Source organism: Onychostoma macrolepis, chromosome 16 (genome assembly GCF_012432095.1).
Source record: "Onychostoma macrolepis isolate SWU-2019 chromosome 16, ASM1243209v1, whole genome shotgun sequence".
NCBI classification, from domain to species: Eukaryota; Metazoa; Chordata; class Actinopteri; order Cypriniformes; family Cyprinidae; genus Onychostoma; species Onychostoma macrolepis.
Window position 1 is genome coordinate 21,190,065 of NC_081170.1, and position 19,849 is coordinate 21,209,913.

Consider the following 19,849-nt stretch of genomic DNA (forward strand, 5'->3'; position numbering starts at 1 on the left):
AATGAACAAACAAACACTTAAATGGCAAGCAGTAATTCTGATATATAGCTACTGCACATTTCCTGACTTTTCAGAAAACCAGTTGCTGCTAATTTATATTCATGAGCCTTGAATAATTTTTTTTGTCAGAACGACCCAAATTTTTTACTTTTTTTTTTTTTTTTTTTTTTAAGAGAAATTAATACAACAGGGATGCATTAATCAGATCAAATTAATACAAAGGAATTCATTTCCACAAAAATAATAAGCACTAAACATTAACAGCAAGAAATGTTTCTTGAGCACCAAATCAGCATATTAGAATATTTTTTAAGGATCATGCAACACTGAAGACTAAAATAATGGCTGCTGAAATTCTGCTTCCCACCACATGAATAAATACAGTATATATTTTAAATATATTGAAATAGAAAACAGATATTAAATTGTAATAATATTTCACAATATTATAGTTTTTACTGTATTTCTGTTTAAATAAATGCAGCCTTGGTAAACATAAGAAACATAAGATTTATTTTTGGCCTTTATTTCAGTAGGACAGTTGTAGAGAGAACAGGAAGTGAAGTGGGAGAGAGATGGAGGTGGGATCAAGAAAGGATCTTGAGCCAGAACTCAAACTCGTGATGCTCGAAGCGCAACCACGCCAACAAGGGCATCAGTTCCAACAAACAAATGAGACTGTTTACAAAAAACATTAAAAATTCAAGTTTTTTTTTTTTTTTTTCAGATTCAAAATAATTTTTATTCATCCAAGTGAATCAAATCTTTGCAATCCATTCACCAGAAAGATTTGTTCACACATTTGTTCAATGTTCAAGTTGTTCAAGTTTCATTGTTACACAAGTCGGTGGCAACAATTAAGCATCTTTTTTTTTACGACTTTTTTTGCCTTTATTTCAATAGTACAGTTGGAGAGAAGACAGGAAGTGAAGTGGGAGAGAGAGGGGGTGGGATCAGGAAAGGACTGTGAGCCAAGACTCAAACTTGGGTCGCCTGAAGCGCATCTGCCCACGAGGCCATCGACTCCAGCACAAATGAGCATCTTGTGTGTTATGAGTCATTATTTGTTGATGACTGAAACAAGCTGACTCTTTTGAGTCATTGTTTTTTCTCCGCAAATGACCAAAAATCTGTTAGTTTTACCTGCATACTCTTACTGCATATTTTGTGCACGATTTTACCAAGATAGTGTTTCAATAACGTCTTCATGTCCTTTAAATTATGTATGGTCATCAGTCATTTTTATCACTCAGAGTCTCGTTCACATATAAACTATTTGAATGCAGAAACATGGTTTAAGTAAAAAAAAAAAAAGTCGAGAATGATTTGTTCACTTTAAAGATTCAGTCAAAAGCATTGATCAAACATGATTGTTTAATGAGAAAGGTATTCAGAATGCAACTTCCGCTGTCTGGGCATGATAGCCTTTGTCTGGGCTCGCTGGAAAAGGCGGTGGGGGTCAACGGTCACGTCTGTTTCACACAAACCCCCTTCTACCACACTCCCTAATAATAGTGTGGGAAGAAAGGCCTGATAATGGTCTTTTCTGACCTTTTTTGTCAGAGGGCAGGGCACTGCAGTAAGGTGAGGGGGCTGTTATTTAGTAATTCAGTACCTAGAGCCACTGTAATCTACAGAGAGATGATATCACTCCCTGAGAGAACCCAAGGTGACTGCATGAGGGACGCTTTGCTTCACCTCAAATGACCCTTTTTCTAATCAAAATCGGCCTCACCTGATGGTATTTTTAATGTGAGATTTTTTCGCAGAGGGAGGCGCTTTTAATAAGCAATCATTGGTGTAGAACATTATTCTTGGAGGTGCTGTATAAGGTGCAGAGATGGCTGTCCTTTAAAGCGCTCGGCTGCCCTGCATTAGGGTGTGCGACGCACTGGGAATGCTAATAATGTCTATTTTGGCTCTGGTCTCAGGTGGCAGGTTGCTGAGGTAGGCAGTGATAAGGACAACGCTCTGGATCTTCCTCACAAGGAGGAAGGAGCTCCAGGACTTTCTCTGAAGGAGACTTTTGGAGTGTGACGTCTTATCGGGCCCCGCGGCCCGCTGGTGGAGGGAGCCGATAGGCAGAGCGTTTGGCTGCAATGAAGCAGCACGTCAAATCACAGATAGGCCACTTTTTCGGTGTGTCAGCTGAACTACGTCTTAAAATTTGAATGCTGTACACATCTGCCTGGAAATGTGTTTAGGAATACTTCTATATGACTAGAATGCATTAAAATGACATGTCATACCAGTTCATTTAATATTTAATCACTGATTTGTGCATTCTCCGGTAAGGCTGTAAAACACGCACAGCTTGACTTACACAAGTAGGATGTATCTGGAGCTAATATCTGTTGTTGTTCCTGGACATTGCTATGAATAGCCTACCCTATCCGTACTGCTTAAACACAGGCAGTGATTGATTGTTAATCAGGCAATCAAAGAATATTGATCAAGGACGCGGTCAAACATAGTCACAGTGATTTCTATAGTAGTAGTAAATAAGGGGCTGTGTTTAAACACATATTAGTTAAGATACTATTTTTAGAAGTCATTATTGTATTTAATAATAATAATAATAATAATAATAATTATTATTATTATTGGGAATCATGACATTTTACTTATTCTATTTTGTAATTTTATGATATCGGTTCTAATTCCTCTTAAAAATTTGATTAATAAGATTATAATTAATAAGATTATTTTATTATTTTTGAGGATAAAATATATATATATAAAAAAAAAAACTTATTTAGCATAATTTGGATAATAAATACACTTTTGATCTAATCAAGACTAAAAAAAAAAAATTATAATCTTTCATTCATTCATTTTTATAATATACTACTGACAAAACAGCCAAAATATATATGTTTAACTATGTTGTCATATGAAGAATCAATTAGTATCTACACTGGTTTAATCCTCAAGTTAATTCTGTGCGTTTTAAATTCACTAAAAATAAGATTAATTTGTTCAGAAGTCATTTAAAAAACCCTAATCATGCTGTATGGTTTGGATTCATTAAAAAGAACCTGCTCACAAGAGTTGTTTTTTTTTAAGAATCTGTACAATTTTGATTCACTAAAAGAACATAAGTTCTTTGTCTGGTAATCTGGCTGCACTTGTCACAACGAATGGTTTTGATTCACTAAAAAGAACCTACTCAAAAGAGTCATTAGGTAGAGAGTCTGACTAGATTGATGTACGTTTAAGAATCTGAATGGTTTTGATTCACTAAAAGAACAGATTCAAATAAATAATTTGTTTGGGAATCTGACTGCACTGGTCACACAATATGGATTTGATTCCCTAAAAAGAATCTACACCAAAGAGTCATTCATTTAAGTATCTGCATTGTATTGATTCACTAAAATACAGACTCACATGATTCATTTGTTTGTGAACCTGACTTCAGTGGTTGCGCTGTATGTTTTTGTTTCACAAAAAATAAATCACTCAAAGTGTCATTTGTTGATAAATCAAACTAGACTGATATATATTTCAAGCTGTAGATTCAGTAGCTGTGGTGCATTGCCTCTAAATAATAATGCAGGAAACATTTCGTTTGCATCAACCATTTTATTATTATTGTAATGTTTTTAAATTATTTCTAGTAAAATAATGTGCCTCAAACACCATCACCTAGTACACTAGGACTATTTCTCTGTTTAAAATTCCAGCCTTATCGCTCGTTCAGCGCTGAAGCCGTGCCCTCTTAATCTTCTGCTGATTAAGTGAGTATATGTGGAATCTGCTTTGTGATTAATTTGTAGTAGCACTGGTGTAATCACGTCAGCCATATTGCAAGAGAGACCGCTGATCTTTGCCGTGCCAGATGTGAAACCAAGGGCCATTACAGCCGCTTAGCGCCACACAGCTACCCGCCTGGCCTTTCGCCCATACTAAGCAAACAAACTCTAGATGGGCCAGCTGTTTATTAAGGCCTGATTGAATTTTTCATTACAACTACAGTACTAGATCAGGAAGTCCACAAAAGGCCTGTTATAGGCATTTGGCAGAATCAGCGTGAGTGAGGGATAAACTGCTGTTGACTTCATTTCAGTAGTGCTGTTTCGGTTATGGCTGTCTGGGGACCGAGGGTTTGGATTAAACAGAAGCTGTTAAGAGATTTCTTTCCCCTCTAATCTGGTCCCTTGTCTGCGTTAGAAATATTTTTCTTTGAGCTTGGAACATTAAAGACAGGTCAACGTCCAATCCCACGTCGAATTTTGGTTTCTATGACCCCTGTTTGTTTATTACTCTCCGTTACCATAAGCTTTTGTGTTACTGTAGGTGTTCCAGCAGGAAGTAAAGGTAAATTACATCCTCCATGCATGAGACTATTGCAGAGGGACGCCCTGGTTCATGCCTGATTTAATATCCCTTCCTGTAATTAAGAGAGAGGGCAGCTCAGGGCCAGTGAGGAACTGATGTAATCATCAAGAGTTGGTACGATGCCTGGAGAGCAGTATATTTAATCTGTGTGTGTGTGTGTGCAAATCTGCATTTGCTGCATGGGGTCTCAGCTGCAAACTTTCATTGAGCAATTTTGGGATGAAGAGTTGCCGTTTATATTGGACGTTTCACATTGTCCTTGTTTCTCTTCAAACACGGAGTGAGAAGATGTAGAGCAGATCCGACAGCTGTAACATTGTCAGCGGTACATGATTGTGGCATTCTGATGATGAGGTTACTGATGTGAGAATTTATTGCTTAGGACAGATCTTTTTTTGTAGTACGTGCCAATTGGAAGTGCCTGTGGTAATGCATGTAAAATATATACAGTGTTTTGTCTTATTTTCCAGTAAAAATATAGACAAACATATTTTTTTTCTTACCCCATTAGCTTATTAAATTTTTTTTAATGTTTATGCTGAAATAAACTGTAAACATAATTTGTGTTTATTAATAATAATAATAATAATAATAATTTATTTTTATTACAGTACCATTTAAAAGGGGTGATAAGATTAAGTAACAAAATTAGGTATCTATTAGATCTATCTATCTATCTATCTATCGGAAATCCTGTTGTCTCTGTCTCTCTGTGTCCCCTGACCTTCTCTGTCCTGTTTTGTTTCATTTTCTTTTGCTTTCATTTTGCTCAAGTCAACATCTCCATTCACCTCTCACCTTGCATGTGACCTGCGGGACGTCTGCTGTGCGCTAATGAAAGTCTCAGCTCAGGTGTGTGATGGGTATTTACAACACAGTGCTCTAGTGAGGTAATAAAACCTCTGCTCCAGTGCCGCCCACCGGGGGGAATCAGTAATAATCCGGCAGGGCATAACTCTGAATATATCCTCTGCACAAGCACCATTAAGCATCTGGGAGTATGATGTGTTGGTCCCTCTCCATGAATTCATGCGCCTGGGAGGAGAGCTTGGCAGCGATTCAAGGTCATTAAGATTTTAAATCTTGGATGATATTTTCTTTAGGGAACAATCCAACGTTATAATAAAAAGAAATTTGTGTTAAAACACTGCAAAAATGATCGTCTTAATCAGCTTTTTTCTTGGTTTCCAGTAAAAATATCTAAAATATGTGAGAACCAAAATTTCTTTATTTCTTTTAAATGTATCTATGTAGTAAATTTTTAACATAAATCAAAATATAATGACATTTACACCATTGCTATTTTTTTAAATTCAGTGTATTATTATATTACGTTTTCTCTGCAGTGTTGCTATAGTTAACTAAAACTATTACAATTATTTTCGATAATTGGAAATAAAGCTAAAATAAATTAGAACTGAATTAGAAATGTTGCCTTGGTAACTAACTAAAATTAACAAAAGTTTAGGTACTAAAAAAGTCAAACAAACTGAAATAAAAGTAAATTAAAGCTAAATAATAATATTTAAAAAAAATAATGTTAAAAGCACATCATAAAATGACTAAAACTCGAACTAAAATTAAAATAATAAAAAAAGAAAATATAAAAAAGGAATTCAAAACATTCATAAATAAAATAACAGTACATAAATAATACTAAAATAATTGTTTTTGATTTTCCAAAAACAAGTCCTAATGTCTTATGCATTACTAAACGTTTTTTTTTAGTTTTTTGTCATTGAAAAATAATTACTTTTAGATTAAGAAATTAAGCGTTTGCAAAAAATTTTTTGCGGTCAGATTGAAGCTGACTTGTATCTTTTCAAAGAGCACAAATTCTCATTATATTTTAATAGATATAGTGCCCAAAATGGGGGCAACCCAACAAACGGCTGTTTAAAGCTGTGTTGGGCGGCTAATGGATGACTCAATAAAGAGTTCTCCTCTGACACCTCGCCCATATAAAGTGCCAGCGCTCGAGGCCTGAGGGAAGGCACAACACGAGGGCAAACTGATATTTTCATAACATCTGTCAAACCGTTGGGAGGAAGCACACTCAGGCTCTAAAATTTATCGCCACGTTAATCTCCAGTGTTATCATTTATTTAGGCCCTGCCCTCCTTCAGGATTTAGTAGTGCCTCTGGTCATTTTTTCCAAGGACTGTTTTTTATGATGCACATAGAGTTCTGGTGTGGGTTGGTTTGACTGGCAATTGATGAAACACAGAGTTGGTTAATAGTGGCTCTTGTGGGATAGCGATCCTCTGTCCTGCCCTTCACCCGCACATGAGAAGAGGGTCAGAGATCATATCGCACTGAAGCTAATGTAGGGTGCTTCTGAACATCAAAAGTAGTTCACTCATTACAGCAGAGGACACTGAGGTGGGCTTTTCTCGCTCTTTGTTTCTCATCCACATTCTCTCCCTCTCTGGCAAAAATTCCCCATGCTCACATTTCAAAGTCTCGCGCTAAATGCTAAAGTGCGACATCTCTCAAAGCTGTTGCTGCTTTTAGACTGCACCCTGTCTGGCCTATAGCTTAATGAAAATGAGTGCTAATTAACCCCTATGAGGATCGCCCATAATGGCTGTTGGGGAAGTGCCAGTAAAATTGATATCTGGGATGACTGCAACATGATGATGTAATGGGGTGCAGGTAATGGATAATGTACAGTCAGATGGTCATTATCGCAAAACGACCCCCAACAGGGTGATCAAGACCTCCGCATGAAGTAGCAGGGGTTATGCAGTTCTTAAAAAGGTCTTAAAAAGTCTTCATTCACATTTTCACCAATTATGACTTTATAAAGGTTTTAAATCAGAGCAGAAAGTCTTAAATTCATGAAGTCATTAAACGTTGCATACATACAATTGAACATATGAAGTTTGTTTTCTGAGAATTGGAACAAAATTAAATGAATGGTTACACTTTACTATAGGGACCAATTCTAAATTAACTAGATGCTTATTAGCATGCATATTACTAGCTATTGGCTGTTTATTAGTACTTATAAAGCACATATAAATATCTTAGTGGCAAAGTACTAGTTAATAATTAGTTAATAGTGAGAATTGGTCCCCAAACTAAAGTGTGAACAAATGATTTTATGCTTAAAATGGTAACACTTTATTTTAGGGTCTCTTAACTAGTTGCTAATTAGCATGCATATTAATAGAATATTAGCCATTTATTAGTAGTAATTAAGCACTTATTAATGCCTTATTCTAAATGACCTTATTCTACATTCCTAATCCTACCCAATACCTAAACTTAACAACAACCTTACTAACTATTAATAAGCAGCAAATTAGCAGTTTATTGAGGGAAAAGTCATATTTAATAGTTAATAAGTGTTCCCTATTCTAAAGTGTTACCGAAAAAATATCTGTCAATGAGGTAATAAAACTTTTCCCCTCATGAATTAAAGAGATTTTTCTAAGCCCACAGGCAGATATTTGTTCCTGTTTTAACCACAAACGGCAACTCGATCAATTTCTCATAAAATAAAGCTTTTTAACTTTTTTGTTTTAAGTTCTTATCCTGAGTTAAGAATCTTTAGACATTTCCCCTGGAAAATAAGACAAAAATATACAGCAAACATCACTTTTGCAGAGTGAACAGAAGGTAGAGTAATAGTTATTTAAAAGTAATGGAGAACTGTTGAATTTTGTATTTTCAAACTCTGAAGCATTGCTAATACAAGACATTTACATTTAGAGACATACTGAAAGTGTTCCGTTAAATTTATTCCTTAATTGTTATTAAAAAAAACAAAGTTCTTAAAAAGTCCTAACTTTATTTTCATACCTTCATGAGTAGACAAATTTTGTATTATCCTGAAGGGGTTAAGTTTGCTCTGATGACCAGCTGAGGGTATATTGTCCATCTTATTTGAGAGCTACTTACCAAATAGATAGATACGAGACATTAGACAAGCATAGTGTAGGACATAGGCACTAAAGCCCCTTGTCTTGCTTTTCAGCCTCTGTAAAAATCTGTGATTAACTCAGCTGTCAGCACTCTTATAAATCTGACTACAATATGTGACTCTCTTCACATTGCTGCAGTAAGTTATCTGAGGTGATTTCCCTCTATATTCTCCCCTTTCCAGTAGTCAAAAAACTTCAAAGATCGTTGCATTAAGTATTACCCATTCCTCACACTGGCGGACCCAGTATTTAACATAGAGTGGCAATATTCAGAGCACTGCCTTGCGCACAGCTGTCTTGCACTCCATCTTTCATACGAAGATTGCAAATGCTTTTCATTCTAGTAAAATACAATAAAGCCCCAGTGACAGCTTTTGCAGCTTTTTTTGTGAGAGTGAACACATCTCTTGTATGCTCTTTGCAGTTTGCCTGCTTAGATCAGAGAAAGTTTACTAGTTTGCTGTGTTACTTGAAATATGTACAGTTTAGAGTCACTGGATGTTTTATAATGTTTGTAAATGGTGAGATTGATGTAATTTATTGAAAAATCTGAACAAGATACAGTCTGAAGTATTGATTATCTGTCTGCATGGGCGTTATACCCAAGAGAGGCTCACTGCATGTACCTTTTGTCTGAAATAAACTTCCAGAAGTTATAAAAGTTCTGTTGACCATCGATCTCAGCATGTGATGCAACTATCTTCGGCGAGCTTTGACAAGCTGAGACAGGCTTTCTTCGTAGCCACGATGTTTTATTTTTATTTGTACCTATAACATTACTTCTGCTCGTGTGATAGCCCTGTTAGCAGATGCTGTATATAGTGTGTTGCTGAAGGGCAGTTTGGAAATTAGCGGTGACATGTTCAAAGTGTCTAGAGGCCTTTCGGTCTGTGCCTCCTCCCACGCAAACCCCAGACGGAGTGTAAAACAATCCCTCCAGCCCAGACACAGCCCAAAGCCTGCGCTTCAGTAAAAATGCTGCTGGAGAATAATGGAAGCATCCAAAAAATTTAATAAATATCAGACAGAATTACAACACAGTCAATTTCATTCCCAGATAAATGGAGGCCCCCTAATAAATCATCTTCATGTCTGGGAGAAATGGTCATTTGAAAATAAATGAGCTTGTAAAGAAGCCGTGGACTGCAAACCATATTAATGATTGAAATTCCTTTACTTTAAAGGACTGAATCCTTTGAACTTGTATGGAAGATATTAGATTGGACAGCATTATTTGGCCGTTCTCAGGAGGATTAGAGGCGTATCTGATGATTTTTACATGACAGTGAACTCAACCATACGATTGTTCTTACCTGGTACGTACCTGGGGGCACTTTTTAGCAAGACACAAAATACATACCAATAAGTACATATCACTGCAGTTTCCAAAAGAAATGAACACTAGAGGCAGTAAAACTCAGATGCCTTTTATTCCTTTTCACACAAATTTACAGAGTTTCAATTAATAAAGTGTAATTTTTGCACAGTTACTTGAAGAATATCATGTTATGACTTCAAAACAATATTAATATGCTGGGAGATTTGAAAACTGATGCTTTTGAACGTTAGCATCACACATATCCAGCTTCATATCTATGGGTTTTCATAGACGGCAGGTTTGTTCGGTAGCTCACGGAGTACGGAGATGTACTTGAGAGAAGCTTCGCTTCGAATCCTTCAAATCTGCATATAAGGAAGTTCAAATAGCATGGTTGCATGAACAAATGCGTTTTTATATCAGTTTTGCATTTGTCAACACTATCGGGTAGGTTTAGGGTTGTAGGGCATATTTCCAGCACGATAGAGTATTAACTTTTAGCTACGGCCCACGGATATTTGAATTCTGAACCGCCGCAATACGTACCTGAAGCAACGTAATAAAAACACAGCAATACGTACCTATATTAACATAATAAAAACGTGTTAGGGTTTACGTATTGAACCCGTGTTTTAGCGCCACTTAGTGGACGTTTCTCTTTGAAACTGCGGCGAAACGTGCAGTAAGGTACGTAAAAACAGTCTCGCTAAAAAGTGCCCCCAGGTACATTTATGCCATGAGACCAGGCTGGATTGTTCGGTAATCATGAATTCTGTCTGTGATTGGTCAGAAACTGAGCATGCATTCTTAGACGTGATGCACTTAAATGAACCAGTTAAATAATATGCAAAACAAAGCATGTAGGCTGTTTAGTGTGCAGACCGAGCGTGTTTGGTCTGGAGCTGCCTGACCTCTTTAGCGCTGAATGAGAATGAGAATCTTACAGGAGTGCTAGAGAATGAGAATAGTAATCATCACTGTTTCCAGCTGGTCTGCCTGGAGGAATCTAGACGTGGGCTGCATCAACGCTCCCACACGTCAACATCACAAATGCTCTTCTCCGCTCTCATAACTCCGTTCCACGCTGTAGGTTTGTGTCTGCTAGGGGTGCCGGAACCGGGGGGTCCCGGGTCTGCGTTCCTCCACTTTTAGCCCACTCAACCAAAGTTAGTTGGCTGAAATTAAAATATGCACCTTTGCTGACTTGCATTGCAAGCAAATTCCTGATAGAGGATATGAATTGCTGTAGTTTTGGGTGCAATTCATATTTCTTCACAAACAAATGTACATTTACTTAGAGAGATGATCAATAAAAGTGACATTGATCATTTTAATGTGATTTTATTCATTTACTTGTAATAGCTCAATCATTATTTCTAGTAAATTGATGTTAAATCTTAGACATTTCAAGTTAATTAAAAATAAAAAGAATAAAAGGTGATATAAAAACATTCTACAATTCTGACTGATACTGATAAACTAATGTTATGGCTGATAACTAATAAATGACTAATAGTAAAATTCTATATAAAGTAGTGGATTGCAAAAATTTGAGGTTGATAATTTTCTTTTATGTTATTAAAATAAGTCTCATATGCTCACTAATGCTGCATTTATTTATTTATTTATTTTTTTGACAAAAATATAGTAAAAACAGTGATTAAAATGTGAAATATTTTTGCAGTTTGAAATAACAGTTTTATATTTTAATACATTTTAAGGTTTAATTTATTCCTGTGATGGCAATGCTGAATTGATCACACCAGTCATCAGTGTCACATGATCTTTCAGAAATTAGTCATTTAATCATCATAAATCATTCATTCAAAAATCCTACTGATCTGATGCTAAAGAAACATTTCTTATTATTGTGAAATGTGAATGTAAATTGTGAATCTTAATATTTTATGGAAACAGCATTTATTTTTTCCAGGATTCTTAGATGTATGGTATGAATATCATTTATTTGAAATAGAAATATTGTGTAACGTTATAAAATCTTTACTCTTACTTTGATCAATTGCTAATAAAAATATACATTTTATTTCAAAAAATAAAATTCAACTAAATTAAATGAAATGATCAAACTTTTGAACAGCAGTGTATCGAAAACTGTAGTACTTGCTGATAACCACTATGGTACAGACATTTCTAAAACGTATCTGCCTTGTTTCAGACTGCCTTGGTATCTCAATGCCAAATCAGTGTGTCATACAGACAATTAATATTCATGAGCTCAGCCTCATCAGTGTAGTGACGTCACGACTTGCCCACCTTCTGTCTCCTCAATCTAAATCTTGCTCCGCTCCACTGCACTCTCGTCTCTGACAGCCCTCTGTGTTTAAACTCTGATTCACCTTTTTATATTTCTTGCCACTTCACGTCCCATTAAGAGACGATATGACATGCTTAATTGTCTTAAAGGCCTGTTTCAGGTTCTGCTGCCAATTCTAGGATGATGGTGGAACGGGTCTGGAGTTCCCCAAAAGACCCAAAAGAGCCCAGACTGTGGCATGCTATCTGTCCTTTCGGTTTATTTAGATGGAGTGGACTGATTAACTTTGTGTGCTCTTTAGAACAAAGGCGCCCATTCTTTAGCCTGTGCATTGTTTGGCACTTGGCTATGTTGCTCCCAGAATCCTCTGCTGATGTCACAACCCGTAGCATACTTGGCATGGCCTGGAGTTGAAAGAGAGCTGAAGCATGAGAGAGGAATAATGCCTCCGTAATAAAATGCTCTACAGAGGCTAGATAGATCAGACACTCTCCTCGTACTTTTTCAATAACCCCTGTCTGCATTCTTTAGGATATATAAAAAAAAGTGGGAATAGAGGGAGAAATCTGTTGGTTAGAGCTGTTAACCTTAATGGGCGCTGAATGGTATTTAAACATGCCCCTAAGAGACCCAGATGAGCTCTTCTTCTGGTTTTATGTTTTATCGCGCTGCCCACTTCAGTTATTAAAGGCCTTCTCTCTTATTGTTTCTCTCTCTTTGTTTTTCTCTCTTCTCTGTTTCCTGTTGATATGCCACTGTAGCTCAGATACAGTCTCAGAATTGTTCTCAGATACATGGAACCTATTCACAAGTATATGGCTTATGTGTATGTGTGTATTATTAGTTTTATATTATATCATATTATGTTGTATTATAAAAAATAAAAAGTTGCCATTTGGAGTTTTAGGGGAAAATAAAATCTAATGGACTTTTTGAGATTAAGAAATTTCCTATCCTGTTTGGGTGTGATGTATTTCATAATAGCTACCCGTAGGTAGCACATGCATAATTATTTAGGTGATATTGTCAGCATATTAAGAACCACTTCAGATATCGAGCAGACTGCTATAACCCCAGGCTTACTGTATCTTTGTCCCTTCAACATCTCTGTATTCCTTAATAACGTCACCTCAAAGAGAGTTGAAAGGTATAGCCAAAAAAACATGCTTGCTAAAAACTCCATCATTATTCAATGCCTCGAAAGAGCAAAAATTCTCCTTCCCCCCACATTAGTAGTCTAGACACCCCAGCGGCAAGGGAATGAAGATAGCTGACAAATTTCTGACATGAGGGATCTGACAGGAGCAGCAAGAGCGTCCATTCAGTAGTTAATCTTAATATGCATTTAATGAGAACAATAAACGTGACCTGCCACGGGACCAGCCTGCAGAGTGAACCTTTAGTGAATATTTCACATGTCTGGAGATGACATTGAAGCCAGAATAGGCATAATTAATGGAGTTCTGCATGCACAGTGCATATATCATATCACCGCTGCTTTGATTTTGCATTCATGAAGGATGCGAAGAGTTGATTGCATTGTCTGTCGTGTTAATCTCATTCGCTTGTCTCTTCTTCTCTTCCTCCAGCATATGTTTGATTGAGAGCTCCCAGAGGACGTCCCGCAACCAAAAGAGAGCTTGTGCAGCCCAACAGCTGCAATCTACGGCAGCTGCATTGCAGCAAGCGCTTCCACAGCATCCTATAGCGATCGCATGACCTTTTTTGGTTTTCCAAGTTGGCAACGAGGAGTCTGTTGCTTAGTAGATAAGTCCCGGGGCTCTTAGGGCTTAATGAATCGATGTTGCCGGATCGCTGATGGGTCTGATGAATCCTCACCCCTGAATCTCAGGATGCAATCAGCCTCGTGCTCTCAGATAGGGGAGCTCACGTTGATTAGTGATACCGGGGCTCTCAATGGCTCACTGATAACAGCAGAAGGTACCTGTGTCTTGACAAGCCACTCATTGTGTAATGACGTGGATCGAACGACGTCGCTATTCACAGACATAAATAGGTAGAGAGGAATTAAGAAGCACAGGAGTTAATTAAACAAATCTCGCAGCGATTGAATGGCGGGTTTATTGAGTGTTTTCTCAGAGACAAATCGTTTCCTGGTGGTAAAACTAAACTGATTCGACAGACATGCCCAATAGTTTTGCCCGCCGAGATGTGCTTTTGCTGTAACTGTCTATGCTGAGATGGTTCACCTAAAAATGAAAAGTCTTAATTTACTTACCCTAATGTTGTTTCAAAGTGGTACGTTTTTTTCATTCATGAAACGTAAAAGGTGATAAGTATAATGAAAGTTGAAGTGTTATAAAAGTGGTACATATGACATGTGCTATTGTATGTTCTTTTCAAAATGTAAACATTCATTGAAAATCTTCACTAGATAAAAATGGAAACATTGTTCACTATCACATAACAGATAAACAGATAACAGATTTAAACACTATCTACTGAAAACGCTTAAGACCAAACTAGACTAAAATTTTAATAATTATTCACTGAAAATCTTCACATAACATAAAAATGTAAACACTATCTACTGAAAACGTTTAAGGCCAAACTAGACCAAAATTTGTAATAATTATTCATTGAAAATCTTCACATGAAAGAAATTAAATTTCAATCTTTATTAACAAAAAATCTTTAATAGATTAAAATGTAAACATTGTTCACTAAAAATCTTTACATAATAGACCAAAATTGAAATCATTATTCACTAAAATTTTCACAGAATATATTAAAATTTAAGTCATTATTCATTGTTAATATTCACCAAAAACAAACAAACACACAAACAAACAAATAAATATTCACTGAAAATTTCACATGCTCATGAGAACTCAAACCAGTAGCAATTTGTGAAACATTTTGATGAATCAGTGGATCCAGTTCATAAAACTGCCTTTTTTATTTATTTATTTATTTATTTTTTTTATACAAATCAGAGATTTGGTTCTGAAGTTCAACTGTCTGATTCCAGTCCCAATACTTAGCAACTCCCTGGAATAAAAGCTTATTTGGGAATAATACATTTTGGTCTGTGCCTCACACAAAAATAACATATGACTCACATGGAATATAAGTTCTGTGGACTACTTTCTGGCCCTTTTGCATCTTTTTGAAGTCCTTATTCACTTCCATTACACTGAAAACATTTTTCACCTTTTATGTTCCGTGGAAGAATGACAATCAGTTTTGGAATGACATGAGTGTGAGTAAATAATAATACAATTTTTATTTATTTATTTATTTATTTTTGGATGAACTATCCCTTTAAAATATAAATCACTCTCTTTTAAGCTTATGGAAATATGTCATTAGCAACGGATTAAGAGCCTCAATTCTCTACTCCTCGCTGCCATCTTTGTGTCAGTGGATTTCTCTGTATTCATGTCCAGGACTAGTTGAGTTTGGATAATGTCCCTGTTCTGTATTTCAGCCTCTGTAGATGGTGCCAAACACTAATGCTCTTATAGACATGACTTGCATCATGCTATAAGCCTTTGACGGCCAGTTCTTCTGTGAAAATAAATGATTGAGGGAGGAACAAAACAGACTCCCATGATACACCGCTGAGCTCTGTGGTCCTGCGCTCCTCAGATTTACTGCCCGTACTGACACTTCATCACTTTACCCCCTCTGTGTGTGGATATGTAGTTACTGCACAGTGGGACTGCCAGGAGTTACCGTCACACTCGCAGAGACATAAACACACACATGATTTGTTCGAATTCAAGATGCCATTAGTTGTCTCTAACCATTGTGGATCCCAAAGCTGCTCTGTTAAAATTGTATGAGTAAAATAATTTTGCTTTGGTTTATTGTTACTGCTGTGTTCATAAATCAAGCATGCTCTTCCCTGCCCTCTGATGATACTCTATGCAACGACAATGTGGCTCAATAAAACCGTACCTGCATTCACAGACTGCTGTGTAATTTGTGATATGGTGCTGGGTTTGTTTGTTTCTTCAGAGGACAATGTTTTTGGATCTATAGGCATGTGGGACTGTATATGTGCAACAAGGTTCATTCTTTCTTTTTCTGTCTCTTTCTCTCTGTTCATCTCTCATAATCCAGTGGATCAGTTTGTCTGCACAACTTCTGCCATTGCGGATATTGTCATCCTGGTCGATGGATCCTGGAGTATTGGGCGAATCAATTTCCGTCTGGTTCGCATGTTCCTTGAAAACCTGGTTAATGCCTTTGATGTGGGAATAGACAAAACCCGGATTGGTGGGTTGCATTAGTGTATAGTAATGGATCATATATTAATTTACTTTTCAATTTAGATCTGATCTGTGAAGTGTTATTGTGTTCCCTGAATGTGTTTTTTGTGTTTTAGGACTGGCCCAGTACAGCGGCGATCCACGGATTGAGTGGCACTTGAATGGCTTCAGTACAAAAGATGCAGTAATAGATGCTGTCAAAAACCTGCCGTACAAGGGAGGCAACACTCTCACAGGTAATGTGCTGTGCTTTTCCAGACCTTTTCCATTGTTCTAGAGACGCGGATATACTGTGCCTTGTGAAAGTTTTAATAGCCAGTCTGATCAGTGCACCAAAGTACAAATCCAAAGCACAAAGAATTGTTAATGTAGGCATGACAATAAATTCACTTTTGTGTACAATTTTTCAGCGCAGAAAGCTGCATTTTATTTGCTAACCACCCAGTCCAACATTTAGTATTGTACTGTGGTAGAGCAAATTCATATATCACAATTGCAACTTTGTGTCTCACAGTTGTGACTTACTTTCTCGTAATTGCAATGTTATTTCTTACAGTTGCGACTTTATTTCTTGTAATTGTGATTTTGTATCTTACAATAGTGACTTTCTCATAATTATGATTTTATATCTCACAATTGTGACTTACTGTAACTTTCCCTTAATTGCAATTTATATCTCAGTCATGACTTTATTTCTTGTAATTGTGATTTTATCTCACGATTGTGACTTAGTTTCTTGCAATCGTAATTTTATATCTTACAGCTGTCACTTAGTTTCTTGTAATTATGACTTTATATCTCACAATTGTGATTTTATTTCTCATAATTGTGACTGTAGCAATTTCAGCTTTTTTGATTTGCGACTTTATTTCCTATGCTACAATTAACTTTACCTTTTTTATACTATAATTAACTTCACTTTTTGTAATTGCAACTTTATATCTCTGAATTCCAATTTCATATTTCAGAATTGCATCTTACTTTCTTTGCTATTTCATTTCTTATAATTGCTGCTTTATTTCTTGTAATTGTGACGTTATAGCTCACAGTGGTGACGATTACTCATAATTTCATTTTTATATTTTTTGTTATACTTTTATAGCTCACAATCGTGATTTTTTTCTTTCTTGTTTTTGTGATTTTATTTGTTGGATTGTAATTGTGACTTATAGTATCCCACCGTTGCAACTTCATACCTCAAAATTTCAACTTTATATCTCACAGTTGTGACAATTACAATTATATCTAGTAATTGTAATTTTTTTTTTAACTTAATTTTATTTTATGAAACTCTTTAATTTACTATTTTGGTCTGGCTAGGTCTTGCTCTTACCTACATCCTGGAGAACAGCTTCAAACCCGAGTCTGGGGCTCGTAGCGATGTTCCTAAAATTGGAATTCTGATAACCGACGGCAAATCCCAGGATGACGTTATTCCACCTGCTCAGACCCTGAGAAGTGCTGGAGTTGAGCTATTTGCCATTGGTATTAGAATTATTTTTTTTGTGTGTTCATCCAATTTAATGAATGCAGTATGTAGAATAAATTGTCCATCCAGTGTCAAATAAACATCCTCAGGGCTGATGTATACATGTTGCAGAGCTTTTCAGAAATCATTTATGAATTTTATCACTAATAATTATTTACAAAATCTGCCAAAAGATTGTAGACTGCCAACATTATCACACTATCAACACAAGCTATTTATTATAGCTATCCCAGAAACCTGTGTGAATATGTGTGGCTGTGCGTAGGTGTGAAGAATGCTGATGAGAACGAACTGAAGGCCATCGCCTCTGAACCAGAGGAAACACACGTTTATAATGTGGCAGACTTCAGTATCATGAGCACTATAGTAGACGGTCTGACCAGGAAGGTGTGTGATGGAGTGGAGCAACAAGACAAAGATATTAAACGTGAGTGTTTTAATTGCTATTTAAACTTAAATACAGTATCTGATGTCTGATCTAAAGCCTCATGATTCCCTCATGATTGACAGGAGATTCTTCCACTGAAGAGACAGCTTCTCCCCCCCGGGACTTGGTCACTTCTGAGGTGACTGCACACAGTTTTCGTGTGTCCTGGACTCATGCGCCTGACAGTGTGGAAAAATATCGGGTAGTTTACCATCCATCCGGAGCAGATATTCTGGAAGAGGTGACCAATGCTCTTTCACAACTTTCAAATATGCTACTCAACTATTAGCAATGCCACAAAATATTCAAAACCTTCCACCTAAAAGCCACTTAAAGGGATAGTTTTCCCAAAAAATAAATTTCTTATATCACTTACTCATGTCATTCCCAACCTGTATAAATTTCTATCTTCCGTAGAACACAGAAGACCCATGTAATGAAAGTCTATAAGGTTCAGAACAACATTTAACCCCACTGACTTTTATTGTATGGTCAAAAAACAATCTTCGGTGGTGTTCCCCAAATCAAATAAATGAGTACAGGTTTGGAACAACACGAGGTTCAAGAAAATAACGTCTTTTAGAAGATAGATGTCAACTGATGTTCTCCAGATGTTCAACATTCATTGTTTTAGAAGTCATTTTTGTGCTTTCTGTCTTATAAATAAACCCAATTGATTTGATATTTTTTTATCTAGAGGAATGACAGTGTTGCATTTTTAACTGTGGCTTAAATGTCAAAATACTTTTCAGTGCCTCTTTTATCTTTTGTTATATTTCCATTTTTGTGAAGGGTGTCAGCACAATACTATAAATATAATGTGCTGCACTTTGCCACATTATTTAATACAGCTGAGTTTTTTCAGTCTTATTTTTCATAACCATTCTGCAAACTGCTGTGCTAGGCATCACAAACCGCTGTTGTCTTGCTGTACAGATTGTGGTGGGCGGCACGGAGAATTCAGTCGTCCTGCAGAATTTGAACTCTCTGACTGAATACGAGATTGCTGTGTTCGCTGTGTACCGCAGCGCAGCGAGTGACGCTCTGAGAGGCAGCGAGATCACGCGTGAGTCATATTCTAAACTTGCCACGACCAACCTTAACTACAGAACATTTCAAATCACGTGTTACAGGCTTGTGTCCTTCAACACAATTTCACTGTAGAACAGTCATTACCCACAAACCACATGCCTATTTCTTTTCCCTAAATGCCCTGTACACTAATTCTATCATCACCTCCTAATATACAGTATGTTTATTTCCTAACCACTGCTTTTGAGCAGACACATGTCAGTCAACTCAAGAACACAGAACAGACTTCTGAAATGTTTAGTGTTAGATTAAGATGTTTAAAGTCTTTGGTTTGTGGTAGAAGATTGTTGTAAAGACTGTTCATGTGTGCTTGTTCCAGAATGAAAACATTTTCTGCTTCTCTTCACACTCCATCAAAGTCACACTCTTCCCAAAATCCAACTCAGAACACATTTCTGATCTTTGCAAATCTTTTACACGCACATCCAAAACTGAAAAATACTCAAGACACACAAACAAATAGTTTAATCAGTATTTTTTTCCCAGTAAAGCAAGATTTAAATCAGAAGCTAAATTGTGTTAGATATTATAAGTTGTTTTCTGAAATAAAATTTGGATTTAAAATAGACTAAATAAAATGTAATGAATTAATGTAATTTTTTCCCCCATTTTAAGCATTATTATTCTGAAATAAATAAAATTAAAAATTATTATTAAAAACATTAAAATATAACTGTAAGTATAATTTAAAATGCATTATTACAAGGCAGTGTACGCACTCACACACATGCAAACACATG

At 36.3% G+C, this 19,849-nt stretch overlaps 1 protein-coding gene across 4 annotated transcripts in view; it reads left to right on the forward strand.

Moving 5' to 3' along the window:
* col14a1a (collagen, type XIV, alpha 1a) overlaps positions 1–19,849 on the forward strand; it is a 128,029-nt gene that overhangs the window by 21,576 nt on the left and 86,604 nt on the right. For all 4 annotated transcript variants that reach the window (XM_058747747.1, XM_058747748.1, XM_058747749.1 and 1 more), the window contains exons 6-11: positions 15,953–16,108; positions 16,218–16,337; positions 17,422–17,586; positions 17,856–18,017; positions 18,101–18,258; positions 18,954–19,083. In XM_058747747.1, coding sequence (XP_058603730.1) covers positions 15,953–16,108; positions 16,218–16,337; positions 17,422–17,586; positions 17,856–18,017; positions 18,101–18,258; positions 18,954–19,083 — 891 coding nt within the window. The remainder of the gene's footprint in view (positions 1–15,952; positions 16,109–16,217; positions 16,338–17,421; positions 17,587–17,855; positions 18,018–18,100; positions 18,259–18,953; positions 19,084–19,849) is intronic.